At 39.1% G+C, this 20,145-nt stretch overlaps 1 protein-coding gene across 5 annotated transcripts in view; it reads right to left on the reverse strand.

Annotated features, from left to right (window-relative positions):
- Window positions 1–7,058: 7,058 nt before the first annotated feature.
- Window positions 7,059–20,145, reverse strand: part of LOC121327953 (ephrin type-A receptor 3-like) — a 99,299-nt gene continuing 86,212 nt past the window's right edge. For 3 of the 5 annotated variants that reach the window (XM_041272334.1, XM_041272331.1, XM_041272329.1), the window contains exons 14-17: window positions 18,513–18,662; window positions 16,807–17,000; window positions 11,456–11,611; window positions 7,060–9,741 (exon numbers count right to left, since the gene is read on the reverse strand). In XM_041272334.1, the coding sequence (XP_041128268.1) occupies window positions 9,636–9,741; window positions 11,456–11,611; window positions 16,807–17,000; window positions 18,513–18,662 (606 nt within the window). In that variant the 3' untranslated portion in view covers window positions 7,060–9,635. Of the gene's footprint in view, window positions 9,742–10,282; window positions 10,377–11,455; window positions 11,612–16,806; window positions 17,001–18,512; window positions 18,663–20,145 lie in introns of all 5 variants that reach the window. The other 2 variants (XM_041272335.1, XM_041272330.1) reach the window with 2 other exon arrangements.

The following is a 20,145-nucleotide window of genomic DNA, read 5'->3' on the forward strand; positions in this document are numbered from 1 at the left end:
AAAAATAAGGTCTTTTTATATTGTTTCACTATACGATCATCAGCCACCTCAAAACCGAAATATTTCTATACTTCACTGTGCAGACTTTACTAGCCAGTCCAGAAGTAATTGAATCTTCAGATGCTGCATGTAAATGCTGGCTCACAACACCTCTAAAAGTATTAAGTATGGTATCAAGCTAAATTTTGCATTATGTTGAAATGTGTTTTGATGTTTTAAAAGAACATTTCATTTATAATACCAAGTTCACATTTAAAAAAAAAACATTAATAATGGGGTAAGTAATCACATGCACAAAATGCAATGAACAGCTGATGCACGCTCACATCTCAAAATAATACCAACAGTACTTAATGCAGCATGCAAGTAACATTTGGTACCGAAACTCCAATCAATATAATAATATATATATAAATAATACCAATAGTGTGTGCTGTTTGCCTATGAGACTGACCAGGATTGGTATGTATATTGTATCTTAATATAAAATAAGCTTGATTATACTGTGTTTGTATTGTTAGCAGTATTAGCAATAAAAAAACATGTCTCTGTAAACATGTGATTTTTTTTTAAAATCCCACGATATCGATATATATATAAATTATTATATTGTTATCAAACGCTATTGAAATCATATTAAAATATCAATATTGGTGCCCACCCCTAATAATTACAAGGTTATTACACCTAGTTACAATGTACTTCATGTGTAAATCCTTTTGCACCACATATGTAAGCTCACAATTGTATCACAAAAGGGTTATATTGTGCAAATAGATTTACACATAAGGTAGATTATAACTATGCATGATAACATTGTTATTATAGGTAAGTACATGTGTATTTACTAAGTAACTACTATGTAAATACAAGGTAATTAGAGACACTTAATGGACTAGACCAAATAAACCATTATTTTTGGGCTACTTAAGTAGTTTTAGTCCAACCTGTTTTACAATAATATCAACAGCAATCTTCGTTTAGCTAATGCCTGTTACAGCCATAGCCATCTGAAGATCAGGAGCATGATAACTGATGAATGATATTTAAAAATATACCTGAAACAATGCCTTTTGTATTGTTAACCTTAAAAGCTTAGTTCAACTTGGAACAAGAAGAAATAATATTATGAGTAATATAAGTATAATGCACTAAAGTTATAATGGCAATAAATATGAATTGAAAAAACTATTGAAAAACTTTTCTAAATTAATATTTTCAAGTCTAGCATGATGGTTGCTGGAGGGTTGAGTCCCAGGGTGAAAACTAAGAACAGGACAAAATATAGAAATGTCTTTATTGGAATACACTAGCATTTTCCAAATTCAGTTATAATGTATATATATACCAACCCCCACCCCACCCCCAACAAACACAACAACATACTTTACAATAAATGAACCTGATCAGATTCTGTTTCCCACTGTGTTTGAAATAGTTAAATACAACGCTGGTGACTTCGGTCAAGTAGACCTCATGGTGCCTGTGTTTTATAAGTGAGTGATGGCAGATTCCCAAATCCCAGAGGAAGGTTGTTTCATTGAAGGGTTTTCTTGAGGGCTTACTGCACAGTGTGCTGCTTCCAGGTGGATCTTAAATCTCTTTGTCTCATCTCCGGTGGAACTCCCAGAGTCTGGGCTCATCTCTGCCCCACTGGCCTCCCAGATGTTCCAGACTCCATGTGACTCCACCATCATTTATTTTAACTAAGACATGCGCAGTAGTGTAAAGCTCTGTGTCAGTTTCTAAACTAATGTCTTAGTTATTTGTTCTTATAGTACTGTATTGCTATAGGATGGTATTATTGTTAATAACTATATGGTGTTTATGTAACATGTATGTAAAAATTGAAAAGATACAATGAGTGTAAATTGGGGGTTTATGAAACCACCCAATAGGGTCCTATATTCAAAGCTGTTACTCCAGTATGTAATCTACTTATTTATTTTGTGAAAGATGAAAAAATATTTATAAAACGCAAAAGAAACAACATGAGAGCACATTAGATTGTTAAAGGAAACTTCTTTGAAAAAGCTTCCAGGCAGAAAAGTAACCACATAAGAGGCTGCCGTAGGTTTCTTGTACAGCTGTCAGATGTCCTAACTGCAGGTTGTTTCTTCAATTGAAATAATCTGTCATAATTCAAGGCTAGGGTCGACTGGATTACTGCAGTTTTTGGTTGTGAGTCTGCATTATGAAGCAAAGCTCCTTATCCCTGAATCTGTCACAGTGGATTTGTTGGTAATGAATGTGATGCTTATTTGATGCTAATGGAGACGTGGGATCTGAAGCTCACTTTGAGCTTTGTTGGTGTTGCGTAATATCAGGATTCAAATTGTTTTGAAGTGTTGAACCTCCAGCATGGACCTTGCAAGTGGAACCAGTAAATGCATGGCAGCAGCAGAGGTGTGCAATCACTGGTCCTTGCTGATGACTGGGGTACAGGTTCTCTAAACAGGGACATCACAAATGTAACTCATCGTTTGCTCTCAAATCCAAGCCATCTTGACAAGCTGAAGAGCACATTCATTTCTAGTTGTTGGTTCATGCAATGACTGTCCCTTTTCAGTGCCTCTTCCTGATGTATGAGGCGTTGGGTTTCCTAAGTGTGCATTGGTATTTATCCATTCACTGGAACAGCAGTATGTTAGTACTAAAATGTTAATGGCTACTTTCGCTTGCTATTTAAATGATTATCTTGTACATATTAAAATGACTATGCTGGGTTCTTCCACCATCCACATGTTATATAGAAAAATGTAAATCATATAGCTGTAACTTTAAATTTACCACATTTGTGAAATGTAAAGGCTGTATTGAGAACCAACAATTTATCACTTACTATTCTGAAGTATGAAGGAAAAAATAAACAGTATGGTGAAGCAGAAACAAATTGATACAGAGTGATTCCAATGATTCTCTTTCCCTTCATTCTTTACCATCTAAACTTCATTTGCTAGAAGGAAACAAAAAAGAACAGCATGTTGAAAATTTCAGCCCCACTTCCAACTTGAAGTGACGCACGTTTTTTTTCCAAGCCCATCAAAGATTGGCTCCCAGGTCAAAATCCCAGCTCTGTGGAGACTTCAGATGCTCCGTGCAGCTCCATAGTCCAGTGACTCCCTTCAATTGCTTACATTCCTTTTCAGCCCCTCGGAGTGTTTGTTAAAGAACACAGTGACAATAAGTTGTTACAATTGCAAAGAGAAGAATAGAAACGTTTTGCTTTGCCCATTTACTTGACAAAGAACGCAAGTGTTCGTCTGTGTGGTCTCTGGAACCAGATGGATTCTTTTTCACTGATGTGTTGCTGTGAGAATATTTTGAATGAACTATTCTACATTTGTTTAATTATGCTTGTGAACAGACTTTGCTTTCACTGGTGTGTCAGTTTTCAGTAGATTATCCCTATCTATCTATCTATCTATCTATCTATCTATCTATCTATCTATCTATCTATCTATCTATCTATCTATCTATCTATCTATCTATCTATCTTACCATTGGTTTTGTTTTCAGGGAAGCCTTGTTGAAAACACACATATAGCATAGTGTGTGTGTGTGTATGTATATATATATATATATATATATATATATATATATATATATATATATATATATATATATATATATATATATATATATATATACACACACACACACACTATTAAAATGTAGTGTAAGTAGTTCAGTGTACCCAAAACATATATGTATTTTTTCATATTAAATACTATTAAAGTTTCTTGATAGGTTGTGCAATGCCCCGGTTAATTTTAAATATGGACAATAATGGAGCTCCCATCTGATCAGGGATCCTTGCTTGACCCTTAACCCGGCTGTGCTGTTTTTTATTGGAAGCATGAGACTTGTTACGCAGGCAACCCCTTGTCTAGCCAAATAACTTAACAACATATATTACTGTATGGAATATTTCTGTTTTATTAATTAATATGTGTTATGTGTGTTTTTTTTAAGGTACTGCTTGTGTTAACTTGTAAGATGGGCTTTTATTTTATTACTAACTTTATGGTATCTATTTACTTGGTTTTAGGCAGTACTGCCCAGTAAAGTGTTTATGAATTGTTCATGAATATCTTTGGGTGTTCATTGAGCCAAGTTTATGAATATTAAACAAAAGGGGATTGCTGCGTAAAACAATATGATAATTAAATGAGATGTTGTAAGTTAAATGTATGTTTTTCTAATGCATTTTTGTGAAATGTTATTTATAATCAGCTAAAAATACACTATACAGAATAACATGATAATCCTGTATACAATGCAGTGGCTCTACTCATTGTATTATTTGTGTGTTCAAATGGTTACTTTCTGTGTAAAACTGTCCCAGCTATTCAATCGGCAGCACTTTAGATTATAGTGCATACACAGCCATTTAATGACCTTGCAATAATGAGTTAATTACCCATTGTTCCTGCTCTTACACTGCAAATGCTGTGTAATTGGAGAACAGCATCCTGTTAGCAAGTAATTACACTTGCAGTATTTCACTTGCAGTTCCCATGTAGAGACCATACTAGTAGTGACCCAGTTATTACCATTGTATTACATGGTTATGCATGCCCCATAATTAGGGCTTCTGTTGGTTTTTATTCATTTAATTTTTTGTTGCATATTTTTTGCAATTTTTGAGTTTTATGCAAATGATTGTTTTTTATGCTTGTTATATACTGTGGAAAATTATTGTTTTCGGTTACTTTCCAAAATGCTCAGGCATTTGTTTTCTGTCACAATATTTACAGTAACTCGACATTACTTGCATGCTTAGTTGTACTTTCTTTCCTTTCTGCTTTCCACAATGACTATGGCCACGGACACATTCTTTTGGGGTTTCTGTGTGTCTAGGCATTTTTTACATTTCGCCACATCTTGCAATTCTGTTTTAAATTCTCCCTATCTAACTTTAATGTGGCTTTAAATCCCTCAGACAAGCCTTCCAATTGTAATCTCATTTTAAATCTCGCAAGCAGAGTCTCCAATAGAAATGTAGGAATTTGCTGCCACTTAGTAGCAGGGGCAGTGTAACAGGGAGAGAGCTGTGCTGACTCTGCTGGCGTGTTCACGGGCTGCAGGAAGAGGGCGGCAGTCGCCCAACAGCCGCCTGTGAGTCATGGCAATGACACGGGGAGGTGGGAAAGGGTGTGTGTGGACTTTCCCCCTCTCTGAATGGCTGGGAGGCGGGTCTTGGGTGATTGTTGGTCCTATAAAATAACGTTCTGTTGTTTCCTCAGGTCTGCCCACTTAGACGCGCTAAGGGTGCGGACGCTTTGATTCGGGACCGGGAATCAGCGGGAAGAAAAATAAAGAACCACAGCGAGACAGAGAGAGAGAGAGCGGGGAACCCTTGGGCAGACCCCGGCGTATTGTGAAAGAGCAGGCTAGATAGCCGAGAGAGTAGGACGGTGATCCGGGTCGTGCGGGTAGCGGCGACCGGGATAACGCTGCCGAGTGCAGCACCTTTTATTTGTAGTTTTATTACTGTTTTATTTTCCCTTGTTCTTTTCGCCTTCTGTTTTCATTATTATTTCTTTGAGCACATGCGAGTGCACTTGCTGTTCGTGTACCAGCTGTGGTATTTCCGTGGTGCTGTCTATCATCGTTGATAGGCAGCCCACGGTCAACAGTGCCCTCTGCCGGAGAGATAAAAGAACCGGTCTAAAATAAAACTGGGCACCTGTGTGGTGTTTCCCAAATACACCTGTCTGTCTCCTGGTCAGTGAATTACCCACACCCCTTCCACAGGCACCGTCCAGGTTTCATAAGTCTTGCTTAGTTCAATCTATGTTCAGTCCTCCTCCTTCCTGGGACAGGTCCAGCTTAAATATGGACATTATTTATTTATTTATTTTTTAATGGGGAGATGAAGTCAAATAAATTGAAAAATTACCCCCTCCTCCTAACCACTTCAGTGTTGTACTTAACTTATTGGTAAAGGTCACAAAAAACCATAATATTTAATACATTATTAATCAGTACAAATCAAGCAGCTACTTAAAGCATAGCACTGCAAAATCTGCAGATTAAATGTGATCCGTTTCTGCACAGACTGGAAGAAGTGTTGGGGGGGGGGGCTTCCTAGAGGAGATGTGTTTTGTTTGTATAGTATTTCTGGTATTAGTTCTCTATGCAATGGTTCTGTTTCTGGGAATCACAGTTTTATTTATATTATGTGTTTTCTAAACTTTGTGTTAACTATTTTACAGCAATGTTGAAAAGTAAGTTCCTGTACCCTGTGCTCTGAAGCAGCAGTGGTTAGGTCTGAAGCGACAATTTCTGTCTAGTGCTGATCCCCTAAAAAGAATACCCTCAACCTCTTTGCAGGTCACACTGCAGCTTATAATAGATACTCAAGTGATAATGTTTTGTTAAATACACGTGAGTTAGGATTGCTGTGGTAATTGTTGCCACTAGTGACTTCACTCACTACTATCATTGGCGTAAACATGAACTGTTGGTTGCATTTAAATGGAAATTCCTTTATTCAGTAGGTTATTTAAATACACTCTAGCAGTCTTTAGCTGGTCATACTGGCTGTATTACCCACATTTCAGCTGAATTGCATCATCTTTTTGTAGCTGCGGGTGTTCCTTCTTCAGTCTTGCACATTACGACTCAGTCTAGAGCCCTGCACGTGTGTGTTACAGTTGTCTTTTCAGTTCCATACTCTAATTAGCACACATGCCATCATTTCCTGAGCACCCACATGTCATATGGATTCAGCCATTATCTCTTCCTTTCACATGTGATACTTAACCCCCAAGCTGCTTTTTCTTGTGGCCTCTGCAGAACAACCCATCATTAACTTCTAGTGTTCCTGACACATCCATTACTCTCCGTGCCTTGGCTGTGTCTAAACATACCCCAGCACTCCAGAGCTATCGACCTTGTGCTGTGCCCTTCCTATCATCCCAGTGCCCCCCCCCCCCTTCTCTAAAGTAGTGTACGACTGACTGAACTGAAAGGTTTCAATGGTTTTTGCTCCACGCAGTGCACTGGTAATCAAACAACAAGGTTAGAAAAATACATTTTCTCAGCATATCCATTCTGTAAAAAATACCTTCATTATGTTTATTATAAAAATATAAATGTTTCCACTACAAATCCTTTTACATTAGTAGCAGGCCATTTACATTTGCACACAAAAACTAAATTAGGGGATAACAGTATTGTATTCAAAAACAAAACAGAAATACCAACGAAACAAACTTACACAATAAAAGGCAAATACACACCATCAATAGAAATCCCATACACTGTCATAGTTTACTGTATGCTACAAGCAACAACTCTGCACTGGATATGCTAACAGAAATAAATAATAGATGGAAATTAGAATTGATTTTTAAGGTACTGAATAGATAATATGGTACATTTTTTTAAAAATATGTTGCCCTAAGCAAGGTTTTTTAATATAAGTTCTGTACAAGAGATGGCCACAGAAATGACAGTACCACTAATGTCACTGTTACTAATATTACAATATCATGTTTCCATATATACAGGATAACACTGTGGGGAAGAATATTTATTCACATGTATAATGAGAGAGGGTTAGGGTTAGGGTTAGAGAAATCACTCTAAGATACTGTGTCGATGAGAACTGTAACAGGAGTGCAGTCTCTCCCACTAAGAGTCCATTCACTGGAATGCTCCATGAAGCCGGGGGGAGAGTTAGGGTTAGGATTAGGGTTAGGGTTAGAGAAATCACTCTAAGATACTGTGTCGATGAGAACTGTAACAGGAGTGCGGTCTCTCCCACTAAGAGTCCATTCACTGGAATGCTCCATGAAGCCGGGGGGAGGGTTAGGGTTAGGGTTAGAGAAATCACTCTAAGATACTGTGTCGATGAGAACTGTAACAGGAGTGCAGTCTCTCCCACTAAGAGTCCATTCACTGGAATGCTCCATGAAGCCGGGGGGAGGGACGCAATGAAGCAGAGCACAGGACAGTATTTACTCTGATAACAAATTATTTCTGATCATTTCTACCCCTTCAGGATATATTTCTCAATATATGTTATCATTCTTTCTCTCATGTCTTCATCTGTTAAAGATGCATCATTTAATTGATATCAGGATTACCCATCCAGTTTTCCACTGAGCGTTCTGCTTCACTTCAGATGAGACACTGCAGCGCACCAAAAGATCACTTTTTTTGTATTCAAAATTATAAAAATGGTTCTCAGTTTTATAGAAATCATGGCAACTGTTATCACTGACAAGTAATACCAGTCTCAATCTGACTAAACTTGATCTACCTAGATTACTTCCTCTTTAAAACCCACACTGGGCAGCTGCATGGCATTATAAGGGTGACTGCTAGCTGGGGCAAAGGCAACAAAAAGGCACAGCAATGGGACAGGCCCTTGAGTGAAGGACAAGCTGCTGATCTGGGGCTTAAAACACACTCATTCTTGAGACGAGTCTTCCATCTCGTCTGTCAGTCAGCAATCTCATGCAAACAATTTGAACTGGACTTTCTCCAGATTCAAAATAGTATCTCCATTACAATATATTCCAATTTGAAATCAATGGTAATTCATAACCTCATATTCTGCATATCAGTTTGTGTGAGAAAACTAGCATCTGTCAATTAGTATTGAGAGAAATAGTTATTATACTGAAAACTGCTTTCTTATCTGGCCCAAGACCTATAATTATAGAATCTGAATCTACACATTGTGGTTTGTGTCTTAACTCTAGGGTTCAAATACACCACAAAATGTTCCCTAAAGCAAAGTAACTTGCTGTTTGGCACTTTCATTACATTACATGAACAGGGCTGTCATTCTGAGGACCGCGTTACTGTTAAACAGTGTATACCAGCTATTTTAATCAGAGCCTTATCATGAATTATGATTGGTGTATTGCACTTGAGAAAAACAAATGCGAGCAACAAACATGTTAAGCATGATTTCACTGCAAAACTCCACTGAACAACACTCAATACTGAACCATTTCTGTGGTCAAAAGCCTTAATGTTTTTTGATCTTTCTGTTTGACATCCATCCCTGACCCTGCTGAACCCTGTGTGTGTGCAATGATTGATAGAATGATTAGTGTGTTAAACCTCTGGGTAGGAGTCAGGGGGTTCTGAACTGATCTTATTACATTGCTTAGCTCAAGACAACAACAGTTCCTGCAATCAAAATCTAGTCTCCAGCGGTAGTTGGGTTATTTAACCTTTTTAGCAACATTAGTAAAGCCATTCCCCTAACTAATTAATTTGAAACATGTTAACAGCAAACACCATTCTTACCACTTCCACTTGATCAATTATTAGTCTCAAAGCTAGCCATGCTTTTTGATGTAGCCTTGTGAATAAATGTTCTCACATCCTGGGTACATGACAAAAGACAGCTTGATTGAAGTACTTTAATTGGTAGAAAACACAGTTTTCCTTCCTCTTGTTTTTTTTTTTTTTTTTTTAATTAAGGCAACTCTAACTCGTAGCACTGGTAAGTCTTTATGTACCCTGGGACTAATATCCATCTGGACTCTGAGCACTATGAAACTCTTCCTGAGATCCCTGGATCCCCCTGTGCCTTTGCCACTGTTCCATTGCTGTCCATTGCGTTGTTTTCATTTTTCTGATCCAAAGCAGCGAAGGGTCTGTTTTTACACCGAAACCGGGCCGTTCTTTGTGTGTGTTTCAAGTGCTTTAATGCTGCTTACAATCTTCTTCTGAGGTCCTACAACAGTTACGCCTATCTTCTTCAAGTCCCTGTGTGACAAAAAAGAGAAGCGTGTTATAATGGACAGCGAGTGCATGTGGTCCTCCCCTCCCAGTCATATTACTTATAGCAGAGGTCAGCTGAGCCATCAGGACATGCAAGAAGGAATCCACGCTGAAACTCATTGCAGGCTTTTTCAGTTAACTGACTTTAATCAAATAAACTTTTGAACATTAATTGGGTTTCCTTGTAACTACTATAGTGACGTGCTGTTGCCCACATCTTGCTGTAGTTAGCCCATGCATATCGAGAGATTAGTACATAAAGCAATGCCCCTAAATAAGTATTCCTCAAATAAATCCTGAAAGCTCAATTGCAGCTTTAATAAAGCAATTAGTTAAAAGGATGGCTATCACCGTACGTACAAACCAGCAGGTGGATTGTAGCTGTTTAGTATGGCGCATTCTGCTGAAGTGCAATAGGCAATCACATTGAGCACACAGCAGGCAGAGGCAGTTTGGTGCACTAAAATGTTAGCAAAGGTTTGGGAGTAGACAGCGTAAGGAGCGCTCGTATTCTCAACGGACCCACCATCTGGGATTGCTGTGGTTAGAGTGTGGAAATCCCCAGGGGCGGTTCAAACTCAGGTAAGGAGGCTGCTGGATTAACATCACTCAGGCATATTCTACAAACAAAGTAGAGCTTTAGAATGAGACTGGAGCAATCATACACTGTGGCAGCTTCAGCAGCTCAGCCAGCAACTCAATAAACAGTGTAGTGGGAATATTACGAAGATTTGTAGTGCAGTGGTGCAGGTCTGATATTTAATAATGACTGGCACAACCCTAGTGTAAGTGTTATGATGCCACTGTCCCTCTCTAGGGGAAGTACAAACTTTATTTACAGCTTTGTGTTGACTGCTGGCATGGTTTGGTACAGAGCTATATCTTCCATGAGATACGGTCATTTGTACCAGAGTGAACAGTGATGTAGATGTGGCAGAAGTCAGCATAAGACAAATCATTCATTACTTGTTTATTTTTGACATTCACAGTTGCAGGGCATGCCCATGTGGACTTCATGTATGTTTTCCTGAGTGAAAGTTTCTGTGGAGTTGTCGAAGCAGACCAGTTGAAATACTCAGATATGCCTATACCAACTTTCCAGTCCAGACTACCATAACTGCCCACAGTGGCGAGTGAGAGGACTCACCCAGAATGGGTGCACCTTGTCACCTGAGATGCTCCCTTTGTATAAAACAAAACCATCAATACATCTCCCATTGCACTTCCTTCAGAAGAGCACCATTATCAAACTAGAACAATACATGTGCACAGTATGTCAATTGAGTGGTAACGGTGAATGCATACATACTGTAGTACAGTTACCATACTCATTCCACATTGCAAACTGCTGAGGGCAGGGGCAATGGTCCAAGTTCTATTGCATACGCCAGTGCGGAGACATATACATGTTCATAAAAGTAGATGTTTTTATCTGGTTGAATATCAATACATTTTTAAGTAAAGAACTGAAGTAAACACTTGAGTGGACAGAGCATTTGATGACTCTGCTGTCTCTCTTTTCTTATTTCTAATAAACTATTGTAGGATGTTGACTGCTAGGCTGGTAACCCATAACTAAAAAAAAACAAAAAAAACTAAGCATCTTAAACGTCTTTCCCCACAACTTTGGGAGGCCCCAAAACTAAATACCAGGCTACAGTGCCTCACTCAGGAAAGCAAATAAAAAAAGTAATCTTACTCTACTGATGTCTTTGCTAGCGTGTTGCAGGAGCTGTAGCTGACCCCAGTGTAGTGGTCCTTGCTGGGCACCGTCCGGACGCTCTCCAGCCAGTCGCCCATTGAGCAGAAGGCTGTGATGTCTGTGCTGTTCCGGTCCAGCAGAAGGTTTGATGGCCTGTGTGGGATTCAGAAACACAGACGAGCATGAGATGAGCGTTCAGCTATACCGTGTGTAAGCCTAACCACCGACAGCGGGAGCTCCCAGGCTCCATGCGGCTCTCTGCTCAGCTGTTGAATTTATCTCTCACTAAGGCCCTATACATCTAAAGCTGGCAGCTCTAATCGGCAGGCCTACCACGGTGTTATCATGGTGTTCTACAGGAAGAGAAATAATAACAGAAAAATAAACTTCACACCTGCGTTTCACATCAGGATTGTCACATTTATTATTAACAAGACAAGCTCATAAAAATGCAAAGAAAAAATAAAACATGTATAATAAGAAATCTGTGCTGCGCTGGGAGGCTTCTGTCAGGAAATACCTCTGGAGTAGTTGGAAGTATGATTTTTTTTTTCTTTTCAACTCTTTATAGGTATTTCCTGAAAGGGAATTTCAGTTAAAACCTTTTTTATTCGTATTCAGGTCCTGCAGTTTACAGGAATCACTGCTAATAATCTTGAAATAGAACTGTTTTTGACAGCAGTGTGAGACAGTGTGAAGCAGGGTTAGAGGGGATGTTCTCGTTGACTCACACTGATGACCAATAATGTGTCTTGAATTTTCATGTGCCTGGAAGAACAGTTTGTTCCAAGCTCCAGTCTAATAACTAGTATTGCAAGTGCATCTCTTGATATTAATGCTGCTGATAGCAATTCAAAAAGAATAAAGTTTTGGCTTTAAACCCTTACAAAGCCCATTTGCCATGGTGGGCATGCACATGCTAAACACACGCCTATAATTTGGCCCAGGATCAAACGGCTAAGAAGTTACTTCACTTCTTTGATTCGTAGCCAGTCGACCCTTTTTCCCTATCTTCTGAAGTGGCTGCATCAAAGTCTATCATACAATTAGGCTGATTAGAAAATAACAAAATAATAATTGTTCTTATAAAAATATTTCACTTGGCTCATATTAAACTTCCGTTTGTTCCATAAGGAGTCCATTTTTTGCAAATCAAAGGTTTGCAGTATGTAAAGGGTCTAGGACCGTGTCTACAGCTGTTCTTGAAGTGCCTGCTTGCAGATATGGGTTGATACAGCTAACTAACAGGAAATACCACAGAGATATTTTATTTTCCATGTAAAACATCTGTAAACGAGCACTACAGATGTTCAAATAATAGCCAAGCCCCTCAAATAAAGCCAGTTTAATCTGATATCCAGAGTCCTGTATCCTGATCCCAGATGACAGCTTATTGTGAGCTATGCAATGTAGCTTTGTGCAAGGTGAGCTTCAATGGCAATGCAGTGGTATTGGAATTGTCTTGTACAGAGGTATTTTTTCTTTTAATTTTAAAACCCTTTTTTTTTAGACTTCTCCCTAGTTATTTTAATGCAACATACGACTGTTTACCGTTTCAAATAATTATTTAAACACTAAATGAAAAAAAAAAAATTCTAACAAGAGCGGTTTTCTTATTGAAAAACCAACTTTACAAATTAAAGTTGAATGGCAAAGATGCAAAACATAATACTATGTAGTAAACTGTAGATGAACCTGCTTTTTATTTCAAACAACAGCAACCTTCACAGTCCTTTATTGAATCATCCTTTGAAAAAAAAACGACCCTAGAAATGGATTTGCAAATTCCAAAGGTTTGATGTATGAAGCACGTTTGTAAACATCACATTTTACAGCTTGCTGAATCGAAACCCACAGGACTTTTGATGTTTTATATACAGTGCCTTGCAAAATATTCAGACCCCTGACCAATTCTCTCATATTACTGAATTACAAATGGTACATTGAAATTTTGTTCTGTTCAATATTTTATTTTAAAACACTTAAACTCAAAATCAATTATTGTAAGGTGACATTGGTTTTATGTTGGGAAATATTTTTAAGAAAAATAAAAAACTGAAATATCTTGCTTGCATAAGTATTCAACCCCCACACATTAATATTTGGTAGAGCCACCATTCGCTGCAATAACAGCTTTTAGTCTTTTGGGGTAAGTATGTACCAGCTTTGCACACAGTGTCGGAGTGATTTTGGCCCGTTCTTCTTGGCAGATTTGCTCCAGGTTGTTCAGGTTGGTTAGACGACGCTTGTGGACCACAATTTTCAAATAGTGCCACAGATTCTCAATGGGATTGAGATCAGGACTTTGACTGGGTCACTGTAGGACATTCACCTTTTTGTTCTTGACCCACTCCAATGTTGCTTTGGCCTTGTGCTTTGGATCATTGTCCTGCAGAAAGGTGAATTTCCTCCCAAGCTTCAGTTTTTTAGCAGACTGAAGCAGATTCTCTTGCAGTATTTTCCTGTGTTTTGCTCCATCCATTCTTCCTTCAATTGTAACAAGATGCCCAGTCCCTGCTGATGAGAAGCATCCCCACCATACTTCACTTTAGGGATGGTGTGTCTTGAGGCATGGGCAGTGTTAGGTTTGCGCCACACATAGCGCTTTGAGTTTTGGCCAAAAAGCTCTATCTCGGTCTCATCTGACCACAAAACCTTTTCCCACATCGCAGCTGGGTCACTCTCATGCTTTCTGGCAAACTCCAGACGTGCTTTCAGATGGTACTTTTTGAGTAACGGCTTCTTTCTTGCCACCCTCCCATACAAGCCAGTGTTATGCAGAGCTCTTGATATGGTTGACTGGTGCACCATTACTCCACTCCCACCCACTGAACTCTATAGCTCCTTCAAAGTGATTGTTGGCCTCTCTGTGGCTTCTCTCACAAGTCTCCTTCTTGTTTGAGTGCTGAGTTTTGAGGTGCGGCCTTTTCTTGGCAGTGCTTGGGTGGTGTGATGCAGCTTCCGCTTCCTGATTATTGATCCAACTGTGCTCACTGGGATATCCAAACACTCCAAATTATTTTGTACCCTTTCCCTAATCTATGCATTTGTATTACTTTATCTCTAAAGATAATGCTCTTTGGTCTTCATTTTCCTTCAGATTCACAGCCCTATCAGTGATCCTTGTACAGTGGGGTTTTTATCCAGAAAATGTGACAGCAACTTTAATGGTTCACAGGTGGAGGCCAATAGTAAGGTAATTGTGTCCTCATTAGGGCAATTTCTTTCATCGGTGCAAACTGGGAGCTTCCACAGCACAGGGGTTGAATACTTATGCAAGCAAGATATTTCAGTTTTTTATTTTTCTTAAAAATATTTTCCAACATAAAACCAATATCACCTTACAATAATTGACTCTGAGTTTCAGTGTTTAAAAATCAACTATCAAATAGAACGAAATTTCAATGTACCATTTGTAAAATTCGGTAATATGAGAGAATTGGTCAGGGGTCTGAATACTTTTGCAAGCCACTGAATATAAATATATATTGTAATAGATTCCGCCACTCACACGGTTCGTTGCCCCTTTAACTCAGGACCCAGGACACAGAAATTGATTTTTTTCAGCGCTTACGCGCACTTTTAATAAACACAAACAGAAACAAAATACAAACGAAATAAACAAAACAAACACCTAGCTCTTTCTTGAGCAATAACTACAACACACAGGAACCTAACTACACAGACCAGACAGCTAACCTGTTTACCGGTTCACAAAAAGACGTATACACATACACACGCTCACGTACCCTTTCGGCACCACGACACTTTACGGTTGCCTTGCCGCAACTGGGCTCTTCACTCACAGCAGCCCTGAACAGACTGACTGCTTTCTTTAAATACCCTGCACCTGGCTCTAATTTACAATGATAGCCAGGTGCAGGGGATAATTAATAATAAAACAATTAACAAAATGTGCATACGCACATGTTTTTAGCAGGGAGGATTTTAACCCCCTCCCTGCCATCTTATATATATATATATATATATATATATATATATATATATATATATATATATATATATATATATATATATGTAAAGTAAACACTGATAATCCCTGTCCTGTTTTCCACTTACCGGGTGACCGCTAAAGAAGCACTGCTGTGCAGTATCATGTTTTTAAAGCTCTCCGAGGAGCATGGAGGGGGAAACTGGCTCGCTTCCTCTTTGGAGGAGACATCTGGGCAGTTTAGTCATGGATAGGAATGTGTCTCTCACTGTGAAGAGTGCTGAGATGTCTTCACAAACGCGCTGAGGGAACACTGGGTTATTTCAGCATCTGTGTGTATCTGCCTGGGCCCCTCGGCTTCCAGACAGCGGCCTGACTAGGACATTTATTGGCCCAGTGTTTTATGAAATTGTACAGTGGTAGACAAATTAGGTATGCTTGGCTCTGCGCAGCTGTAGCTGGTGTCCTGCAGTGCTCCACCGCATCTTTTACTGCTTTTCATAAATCACAACTCCCAGCTCCCAGGCCGTGTGCGTTAAATGCCAATCAGAAAAATTACAAGCTAATGTCCCAGGGACCCATTTTCACTTTCTGAAAAGTCATTAGTCATTGTTATGCACTTCATCGTTTCCATAATGTTAAGGCAGTCTGCTAAAACGCTATTGCTGATACTGTTCAAGTACACTACGGTTTGACTCCCACACAGATTCGGGTCAATTCAAAGTCAATTGTATTATAGTGGGCTGCTTGTTTAAACCACACAGAAGGGGAGTACTAAACCAAGGGCAGCGTGTAGGGTTGGTTTAAAAGGAAGTTATCTGCTTCTCTGTGGGTGCTGCTGAGATCGCTGGGAATGTCTGTAAACATTCCCAAAAACAGTTGAGAACTGACAGTGAATGCAAACAGGAAAAGGAAGTTATTTCAGGGGAACAAAGTGGATCAGTAATTAACTGTATCAGAACATTAAATTAATACATTGCTTGAAGGAAACTTCTTATTATATGTTATAAGAGATGTCATCTGGTGCAGTTTGGCCAAAAGAACCCCAAAGCGAAACTGAACCGTGCTGGCTTCTCAAACTGAAATGTATTTTTGTTGTAATGTGCAATTTATAGACAGGGTAAGAAATAGTGGAATTCTGACACATTTTTAATATTGATTGTTTTTATTATACAGGATTTATAATATTAGATGCATTATTTGATCCAAGAAGCTATTTTTGTAGGAATAAATAGCGGGCCCTAATCACAATAAGGAATTAGTGTATGTTGGCCCAGCAATTGCTACATTTATCAGTAAATGGTCCGTGAACCCTGCTTGAAAATGATTCCTTTAAAGAAGATATTCTGGCTTGCTCCTCAGGCTCCAGATCAATGTGACATGGATAATATATTACCTGGAAGCGGTGTTGGCAGTGATCTTGAGGCTGCTTGGGTTGCGGATGAGCTTGTCCAGAATGCTGACAATCTGCTCGAACTTGGGCCTGTTGTTCCTGTCCTTCTGCCAGCAGTCAAGCATCAGTTGGTACAGGGCAGCTGGGCAGTCCATGGGAGGAGGCAGCCGGTAGCCTTCATCCACTGCTTTAATTACCTGGGCGACAAAACAGGGGCAGCATTCCTTAGTGAATCAAGAGGTACCGGTAACACTTTAGATTACAGGACATGAACACCAAGTTATTACATGGCAATAGCCAATAATTCCTGCTTCTACACAGTATAAAGTCTGTGAGAACAACATTGTGATACATGATGTAATTACATGGTAATAGCAAGGTAGGGGCCATTTGTAAATAATCGCCATGTATATTATTGTGTGTTATTATATGGGTATTCATGGGCTTCAAGTGCTGCCTGTGAACCTTCTCCAGCATAACCCAATCTCAACGGAACTCAGTGCATGTATTACCACTCTACTTACAATTCATTGTAGAAAATGTTCTATACCTAGCGTACTATAAACCTTAGCACACATTACACACCACACAGTATCCTATACATTACATACCACACAGTCTCCTATATATTATACACCACACAGTCTCCTATATATTACATACCACACATTCTATTATACGTTACATACCAGAATGTTCACAAGGCAAATAGGCTTTAATTGATTAATTCCCTGGGGAGAAGTGAGTGATAAAAATAACCCAAAATACAGATTTTTTTTTTACCTTAGCGCGAGCAACATTATCACTAATTCTCTAATCTTTATGATGAATATAGTTTTGGTTCTTTGCTTATTTTCTGTTTTTTTACTCTTGATGTGTCTACTCTAGGCATGCATGAAATAAATGCAAAAGATCTTTGCACTGCTGTGTTTGCCCGAGGTCAAGATCGTTTGCCAGAGCAGCAGGCATTTCTCTGTAGGCCTCGTGCTCTGTGATTTGGAGTTTTGAGCTACCATTCAGCACAATCCTATTACTGCACAGCTCTCTTCTGCTATGCCATGGTGGTGGACTCACGATTGCTGCACAGTATGGGCATTTATCTAGAACAGCAGCTGGGGAATTCCCATACAGACACATGTTGATCGGCATATGTTGATCCTTTTGGAAAGCGACAACGTGAAGCCTTTAAATTGCACGCTTTCCACTGCAGGGAATGTGCAGAAGCTCCAAAAATATCTGGAAAGTACTACAAGGTGATTTGATGTATGTTTGAATGAGGATTTTTGGCAATAGGTGTACTGTATCACCCCTACTACATTGTAAGGGGCACATTTTTCATTAACTGAAAAAACATACCCCTGATATGTCACTTCAACCCAAATGCAAACTGTATTGCCCAACATACACTGTGCACAAACTTAGACCTTTCCAAAACTATTTATATCACCCAGTTGCAAAGTTATTTGAATTGGTAATTTTGTTTTCTTTCCTTTATGTTTGTTTGTTCTGAAATTCATACATCTGCAGTTACAGCATATTACAAACTGTTACTAGTCCCCATTGCAGGTATTCACCCCACAATGACACTGCTCCCTCCCTCTGCATTGCTCATAATGACATATTCTACCAGCCACCTGGCTTTGTGATGCCTCAGCTCCTCTCACAGCTTGAGTCATCTCTGAGACCATCACTCACAGCACTCTACTCACATCCTGATTGGACATCTCCCAGTAAGGCCTTTCTCCATATGCCATCACCTCCCACAGCACAATGCCGTAGCTCCACACATCGCTGGCGGAGGTGAACTTGCGGTAGGCGATGGCTTCTGGTGCAGTCCACCGGATCGGGATCTTGCCACCCTGCTCAGGCAGGCACAAGAAAGAAGGCTTAATAAAGGGCAAAAAACGTAGAGCTGCACTGTGCACATGATTCATTCAGAAGAATCATGTCTTTATTACATCTGTTTATCCATGTATTCAATTTATACACAGCCCTGAAGCACTCCATCACACAGTAGGGTTTAAACAGGTTTAAAAGGCAGTGCATATCAACATGACACTCAGTACTGCATCACCAGCCCTGTCCCACCACTTGTTTGCTGTATTTCACATATCTCTTCATAGTCGTGCGTTCTGATAAATCATCTCCTGATCACTCAGTTTATCACCAAACTCCTCAATAATGCGATCCAAGTCATTATTTTATTACTATAACATCTCAAAAAGCTCTGCAAATGTCTGTGATTTTCTTTGAGCGCTGGATGTGGAAGCAGCTATCTTGTTTGTTTATGTCTGTGTTGTGTCTGTGGTGAAGGGGCTATGCCTATTGCTCTGATCCACCTCCACTTTTTTTCCCAGCTTCTCTCAGCCATTGAAAGCTTCCAGAGAAAAACTGACTAGGGACCTGTGCTTGACGCCTTTTTGATGATGTCGGACAGGGTCCGACATCGAACTGGAAAAGAAAAATTTTAATGTTGGACCTGGTCCGACATAGAACCACAAGGGGTTAAACAAGACATACAGTACCTGTTATATGAGACATTACCCAAAAGTATTCTAGGAAGTTGAAATGCCTTCTTTATTTTAATAACATAGCAAATACAGCTGTAGACATTATATTAGTTATTTCAGCTCATAATTTAATTTAATTCTACATTTTTTCAAAGATTAATTTAAACAGCGTAATTGTTTTTGTTAGAAAATCTCAGAAATTCTTATTTCTAGTCAAAAACGTGTAACGTTGTAAAATATGCAATGATTGCTTTTGCAGACCCAACGGGGCAGTAGCACTGTGACACAGTTTACAACACCAACCCAGGGAATGCTGACCGCTGGGGTAACTGTATGCCAACGGGTTCAGAACACGTTCAAATCTTTAAAGCCTCTGCTAACCTGGCTGAGGTCAGAATCTGGAAGTGAGATCCATCCGCACCACAGTGGGAGAAAATAACTAATTGTACCCCGTGCAAACGCTCAAATAAAATGCATATTACTTTTATTTATCCACAGAAATGTGCTATTATGCTGGAATAATTATGGCTGGAATTGCCATGTTCTTTGGCTTGCGGGCCTGGCTCTATTCATGTGTCTGAGTTCTGCATTATTACTTAACAATCACATCAGTATTTGACTTCAAAATCATCTTTAAATGAAATATTGCACAGGGGCGTTCTGCGTGCAGTTGCTATAAAATCAACTAAAAATTACAGGACAATTAGGTATATAACTGCTTTAGTTATCTAGGTTTTTAATAGAAGGGGGGGGGATCAGCCTTTAAGAATTCATAATAAACAAACTTATAAATCTATTTGTAATCAGTCTTGTGGGCAGGACTGGACTCAGC

This window comes from Polyodon spathula, chromosome 15 (assembly GCF_017654505.1).
Source record: "Polyodon spathula isolate WHYD16114869_AA chromosome 15, ASM1765450v1, whole genome shotgun sequence".
Lineage (NCBI taxonomy): Eukaryota > Metazoa > Chordata > Actinopteri > Acipenseriformes > Polyodontidae > Polyodon > Polyodon spathula.